This window comes from Penaeus chinensis, chromosome 16 (genome assembly GCF_019202785.1).
Source record: "Penaeus chinensis breed Huanghai No. 1 chromosome 16, ASM1920278v2, whole genome shotgun sequence".
In the NCBI taxonomy this organism is placed as follows: domain Eukaryota; kingdom Metazoa; phylum Arthropoda; class Malacostraca; order Decapoda; family Penaeidae; genus Penaeus; species Penaeus chinensis.
In genome coordinates, this window is record NC_061834.1 from 27978407 (window position 1) to 27985906 (window position 7500).

Genomic DNA, 7500 nt, shown 5'->3' on the forward strand with positions numbered 1-7500 from the left:
CTTGAAATATCTTTTTTTTTATGGCTTATTTCTTTCCTTTTCTATTGCTTTCTCTCTCTCTCTCACTCTCTCTTTCTTTCTTTCTTTCTTTCTTTCTTTCTTTCTTTCTTTCTCTCTCTCTCTCTCTCTCTCTCTCTCTCTCTCTCTCTCTCTCTCTCTCTCTCTCTCTCTCTCTCTCTCTCTCTCTCTCTCTCTCTCTCTCTCTCTCTCTCTCTCTCTCTCTCTCTCCCTCTCTCTCTCTCTCTCTCTCTCTCTCTCTCTCTCTCTCTCTCTCTCTCTCTCTCTCTCTCTCTCTCTCTCTCTCTCTCTCTCCCTCTCTCTCTCTCTCTCTCTCTCTCTCTCTCTCTTTCTTTCTCTCACTCTCTCTCTCTGTCGTTGTCTCTGTCTCTGTACTTTTTTATCTTTTCTTTCTTCCCTTGGCCGTCTTATTCTTTCCTTTCTCTTATTCTCTCTATCTTTCTTTCGTTGAGGCGACATTAAGATTTGCAATGGGTCGTGAGTGTGTTGCAAGAATAATCGTTATTGATAAGACGGTATTATTCAACGTCTTAAAGGAAAGTCTTAATGCTCTCTGGTCTTTACTTTCTGTCTGTTTTGTCTTGTTTGTCTGTCTGTCTGTCTGTCTAATTCTCGTCTTTTCTCTCGTTTCTTTTTTTTTTTTTCTCTCTCTCTTTCGTCGGTCATCTATACTTTTTTTTTTCTTCTGTCTCTTTCTCCTTATGTTTCATTAATATTCCTTTTCTATTTTTTTTTCCCTTGTTTCTTATTTACTCGGAAGTTTTCTTTGTTTTTTTTTTTTTTGTTTTTTTTTTCTCTCGGTAATCCTCTCTACTTTTCTTCTTTTCTTCTTCTTTCTCATTTGCGCCTTTCTGACCATTTTCCTCCTCCTCTCTCTTTCTCCCATTCTCAGGTGATCCTTTCCTCTCCTTTTTCTCTTTCTTCTTTCTCTTTTCCAATCTTTCTCTCCTACTATCTCACATTTCTCTTTACCTTTGTCGCTCTTCTATTTCAATTATTTCTTCCCCTCTTTCGTTTTCTCAGTTATTATTTTCCTTCTCTTTCTCAGTCATTCCTTCTTCTTCTCTTTCGCTTTCTCAATTATTAATTTCGATCATTCATCTTTCTCCTTTTTCTCTTTCGCTTTCTCATTCCTTACCTTCTCTTTCTCAGTTATTCCTTCTTCTTCTTTTTCGCTTTCTCAGTCATTTATTTTCGATCATTAGTTTTTCTTCTTAATTATTCCTTTCCGATTACTAGTCTTTTTTATTCTCTCTCTCTCTCTCTCTCTCTCTCTCTCTCTCTCTCTCTATCGCTTCCTCAGTTATTCCTTTCCGATTACTCGTCTTTTTTATTCTCTCTCTCTCTCTCTCTCTCTCTCTCTCTCTCTCTCTCGCTTCCTTAGTTATTCCTTTCCGACCACTCGTCTTTTTTTCTCTCTCTCTCTTTCGCTTTCTCAATTATTCCTTCGCGATCTTTAGTTTTTCTTCTCAATTATTCCTTTCCGGTCATGCGTTTTTAATCTCTCTCTCTCTCTCTCTTTTTCGCTTTCTCAAATATTCCTTCGCGATCATTATTTTTCTTCTCAATTATTCCTTTCCGGTCATGCGTTTCTTTTTCTTCTCGCTCTCTCTCTCTCTCTCTCTCTCTCTCTCTCTCTCTCTCTCTCTCTCTCTCTCTCTCTCTCCTTGTCAATTATTCCTTGATGACTTTATCGCTTGAGCCAAATGTTCCTGGGTCCAACGTATCCAATTTTCATTTATTGATCCTAAATTTCGACTTCCTGGTGGAGGTGATGCGCCCTTTGATTTATATTTATTTATTTTTCCGTGTTATCGCGTCTGATGGTTTATTTGGGAATCTCTGTATTGTATTATGTGATTTCATAATACGTGACTTTTGTATAACTTTGATAATTTTTACTGTATGATCAAAGGAGTTAACGTAAATGTAGTTGTACAAATAATAAAGAAAATAATAATATTCCACTGATTACTAACTGTACAACGTTAGTACAGTACTTAACGGTAATAACTATAGAGTATTTAATGATAATAACCACAAAGTTAAAGTACACCACTTAATTACATATTTTGCTTTCAACTCTCATACCTTAGCACAATAAAGATAAAAAGTATTTAAAACATTACACAGTTATTTCACAGATTACCAGTCCAGTGAGTAATAACTTCTAAAATATTAATAAAAGCATGCCTCGTGTGCTTGGAAGCTGGTGAATTCGTACTTGTCTCAGCAAAGGGGGCGAGGGGGCTAATACAAGCTTTAAGGATGCATGTCAAAAGTGCTTGCGAATTGCTTGATCGTTCCCAAAGGACAAATCATTTTTTTTTCTTTAAAGTAAACAAAAAAAAAAAAAAAAAAAAAAAAGATAGAAGATAAGCGTGTTTAAGAGTTCTTTTTTATATATTCTTTGTATACAGCCGTTTATTTTCTTTACAAGAGCAAACAGGAGTATCAAATAGCAAAGGAAAAAGAAAAACGAAGAAGTTACATAATAATAATAAACACAAAACTAAAAAGGATAATAAGTAAACAAGGAAAACTGTATTGATGTCTATATTTACAAAATATACAAAAATGTACACTAAAGTAAATTACAAAGTGTTACAAAGGGGGTGTAAAAAATATATATATATTTATATATATCTCAGCATGTACAATATATACACGTACAAATATATTTATATAAATATATGTTTATATGCCCAACACTGCAGCTCTAGTACTATGATATAATACATGAGGTATACCATACTACATAACAACTCTACAGGCAGCATAGGAACTCGCATACAATACTGTGGCGATGTATACTGGCGCTTTATAATATATGAAATTATATATCCTATGTACTGTGGGCACGTGAATATACATTAGATATATAGTCAATTATCACAATGTTTTATTCAAAGATATAATTAATATAGAGATAGAACAGTGAAGAAGGAAGGTCCTAGGCTAAAATTAGTGTTATCGTCAGTATGTCAAGGTTAGATTTCTAAAACATCTAGAAAAAAATTATATGTTTTCGATTTGGCCCAGCTATGCAAATCAGGTAATTTTGTAATAGAGAAAAAAGGGGAAAAAAGAGGGTTTTCCAAGTTTAAACATGATAATTGATATAGCTTTTAAGCCTGTGCCAATATTCTCGATTCAGAAAATATTTACAAATGAATTTCACAACTCTATAATTTGATCGTGTGTGAGTTAATTTTTAGCGTCATGAGCGTATGTGTTCATGCCCATATGTCTAAAATTGTGCAATGAAGTTGTTCAAAATGTCTTAAACATCATGCTCGCGAAAGCAGAAGCAAGCAGCATTTTTTTCAATCACAAAAAAAAAGTTTAAAAAATAGGAAAAAATGGTCATCAACTTGCACTTTTATAGTACTGCAAAGTAAAAGCAAGAAATGGGTGCAAAGGAAGAAAAGAGAAAAAAAGGAGGAGAGGAGGAGGAGGGATTTGGAAATGGGTATAGCCACGCATGAAAGGACCTTATGTCAATCCTTCACAGATTAAACTTCCATCCTAACCTTCAGGATCAGAGGGTTATCCTAACGTCAAACCAATCCTTCACAAATCAAGCTCCTATCACACGGAATTCTCTAATCCCTCGCTCTCAATCTAATAAAAAAACAAAAACAAAAAAACTCGAATCCTTCCAAATCTGAAGACAACAACAAAAAAAACAAAAAAAAAGCAAATCTTCAAACAAAACCAATCTCATTCTTCTCGAGCCACTCGAATCCTCCGCAAGAACCCTTCCAGTCTCCACATATTTAAAAGGATCCGACGGCCCCCGCATTCCTCCGCCACACGTTTCAGCACCGCCCATCCTTACTACCTCTTAAGGACCTGCCACGCCCATTCTTCCGGAGCCAGGGCCAACCCCATCACACATTCAAGCCCCATCCTACCTCCGTGTTGAAAGTAATGTGACTGAGCTTCTTGCGTGGGTGGGATTCGTTCCCGTTGGCGAGTCCCGGTTCCGAAGCGGTTCGAGACGGGACGAAGCCGTTGACGAAGCCTCGGGGGTGCTTCGAGACGCCGCGGCGGTACACCTCCATAGACAGCACGTCGCCACTATCCCTGGGGAGGAAGAGGGTTTACAGTTATTCCTTTTCTTGTTTTTATTTATTTATTTATTTATCTGTTTGAGTTTTAATATTCTTTATTTTTTTAAATAGGTTTTTGTCTTTTTTTTTACATTCTTTAGTTTTATTAATTTTCATTGTATTTATTAATTCCTATCTATTTCTATTTCCTTATTTATTTATTTATTTATGTATTTATTTATTTATTATTATTATCATTCTTTATTATAATTATCATCATCATCATTATGATTATTATCATCATTATTACACTTATCATTATCATTATTATTATTATCATCATTATTTATTTCCTATTATTATTAATATCATTATTATCATCATCATTATTTATTACTATTATTATTATCATTATTATTTTACACTAATTTTGTCAGGAGTCTTTTCACTTCCATTTTGGTCTGAACGTTTTGGCGCTCTCTGTTCCAGCAGCGCGTAGGTGAACGTCCAGGCTCAATTTCATCACCATCATCACCACCACCACCACCATCATCATCACCGCCACCAGCCTCATTACCAGAGTGCCAGGGGGTCGCTTAAAACACCCGGAAAAAGCTTTCAACTGACTAAATGTAGCCAACTCTGCCCTAATGTTTTCCTGACTTCCTTTCCAGGAGGGGCACATTAGACGTCTCTCTTAAGCTGGACCTCCTTGCAAAAGGCTAAGAGGAAGCTCGGGTATGACTAAGACGAGAGCGGTGTGAATAGAACGGTTCGTTTAGGAGGGTCTTCATTGTTGCTATAAACGCACGCACAACGAAAAGCAATAATAATAATAATAATAATAATAATAATAATAATAATAATAATAATAACAATAATGATAATAATAACAATAATAATAATAATAATAACAATAATAATAACAATAACATTAATAATAATAATAATAATAATAATAATAATAATAACAATAACAATAATAACAACAACAACAATAACAACAGCAATACCAATAAAAAACAAACAGCCAAACGCATCTCCCAACCAGATCTTCCCTCGTCCTCACCTTATGATATCGAGCACCTGTTCCTCCTCATACTTGACGACATTAAACTGCCCGACGAAGATAATGTAATCTCCCGGCTTCAAACCGGCTTGCTCGGCTGGCAGACCCGGTTCCACGCGCTCGACTCGGGGCGGCTTCGTCCACGCCACGCTGAAGCCGAAACCTGTGGGTGGAGGAGGAAGGGGTGGGGGGGGTTAGTTGTGATTGTTGATTGAAATTGTTGATTTTGGGTTTTTTTTTTTAAGGGGTGGGGGGTAGGGGGTAAGGGGATGGGGTTGTGATTGTGAATTTTTTAAATTGTTTTTCTTCGTTTTTTTAATCATTATTATCGTTATCGTCACCCTGTGTTGTGGGCTTCGTTAACACTCATATAATCATTGCTATTATTATCGGCATTTACATACATGCAATTTGCATCAATTCAAAAATGAAATTACGGCAAGAAACAAAGAAAACGACAAACCCAATAAACAGTAACAACCACAATAATATTAAGTAAGAAAAAAAAAAGAAAAAAAAAAAAGGAAAAAAAAAAGAAAAAAGGAAAATATCGTACCTTGGTTTCCCCGAACAACATTGACGGTGATGGTGTATGGAGTCTGTCCCTTGGGCTGTTGTTGTTGTTGTTCTTGTTGTTGCTGCATGATGTTTCTGCCCACCAGCTCATTTTCGTTCAGATTCAAGCCTGGTGATGAAAAATTGGGGATATTAGATAAAGTTAATTTTTTTTTTTTTGTCAGCCTAACACATAACATACACACAAATACAACTACACACACGTACACACACACACACACACACACACACACACACACACACACACACACACACACACACACACACAAACATTATTATACAGACACACATACATCTAATATACATACCTCAACATATTCCAATCTTAATAAAAGTGCGTGAGTGCATCATACTGACACAACATACCACATAGGGTGCAAAAAAAAGTGCATAGAGAGAGAACAGACACGGCCGATTTCATCCCATTACATAAATCCTGATGAAGCGCAGCTGTTCCGAAGCAAATGGAATTTCCGAAAAAGTTATGGAGGTGAATTATCAATGAACTTTTTTTGTTATTCTCGTTCATTCTCTTGCGGAAAAAAGTTTGCAGGTTCGCGATGTTAAAGTTTGTATACAGAAGATACGAAACGAATACAATACCCATAAAAGATAAACAAATCAATTAAAAAAAAAAAACGAATAGATTGTGAATTAATATTACTAGGCATGAACTAACTCGATAAGCGATCTCGCTAAACATGATTTTGCTCGTTAGCGGAGAGGGGCGGAGCTAAATTCTTGCGTTACCCCTTAAAATGAGATTATAAACCCATCTCCGTTTTCTATGATATCATCGGCTTCTTGGGATATCAATCATAATCATATTCCATGTGTTGGCGCGTCATGGAGGGAGGGAGGAAGAGAGGAAAGGAGGAGAAGAGAGGAAAGGGGAGGAAGGGAGGGAAAGGGGAAGGGAGGGAAAGGGAAAGGGAAGGAAGAGAGGAAAGGGGAAGAGAGGAAAGGAGAAGAAGAGAGGAAAGGAGAAGAAGAGAGGAAAGGAGAAGAAGAGAGGAAAGGAGAAGAAGAGAGGAAAGGAGAAGAAGAGAGGAAAGGGGAAGAAGAGAGGAAAGGAGAAGAAGAGAGGAAAGGGGAAGAAGAGAGGGAAAGGGAAAGGGAAGGAGAGAGGGAGAGGGAGGGAGGGAGAGAGAGAGAGAAAGAGAGAGAGAGAGAGAGAGAGAGAGAGAGAGAGAGAGAGAGAGAGAGAGAGAGAGAGAGAAGAGAGAGAGAGAGAGAGAGAGAGAGAGAGAGAGAGAGAGAGAGAGAGAGAGAGAGAGAGAGGAGAGAGAGACCGAGGGAAGGAGGAAAGGGAGGGAAGAGAGGGGACGGAGAGAAAGGGGAGGGAAAGAGAAAGAGAGAGAGAGAGAAAGAGAGAGAGAGAGAAAGAGAGAGAAAGAGAGAGAAAGAGAGAGAAAGAGAGAGAGGGGGAGAGAGAGAGAGAGAGAGAGAGAGAGAGAGAGAGAGAGAGAGAGAGAGAGAGAGAGAGAGAGAGAGAGAGAGAGAGAGAGAGAGATAGAGAGAAAGCTGAGTGAGAGACAAAAATGGAGTGAAAAAGAGAGCAGGAAAAAAAATCAGACAGAAAAGGGAGAGGAAAAAGAGAAAGAGAAAGAGTGAAAAGTCGATAATTATTCATAAAGACTGTAATAACACTAAAATATATATTGAAAAAAGCTTTATCATCTACAGAAGCCAAACAGACTTACAGTAAATGAAGCTCTCACAAACTACATAATAAACACGCAAATAAATAAAAAATAAAGATTAAACAAATATATATATATA

General features: G+C 36.9%; 1 protein-coding gene across 1 annotated transcript in view; it reads right to left on the bottom strand.

Annotated features, from left to right (window-relative positions):
* Positions 1-2625: 2625 nt before the first annotated feature.
* The window catches only part of LOC125033551, a 70899-nt gene continuing 66024 nt past the window's right edge, over positions 2626-7500 (bottom strand). The window contains exons 10-12 of the mRNA XM_047625153.1: positions 5699-5827; positions 5143-5305; positions 2626-4107 (exon numbers count right to left, since the gene is read on the bottom strand). Of these exons, the coding sequence (XP_047481109.1) occupies positions 3912-4107; positions 5143-5305; positions 5699-5827 (488 nt within the window). The 3' untranslated portion in view covers positions 2626-3911. The remainder of the gene's footprint in view (positions 4108-5142; positions 5306-5698; positions 5828-7500) is intronic.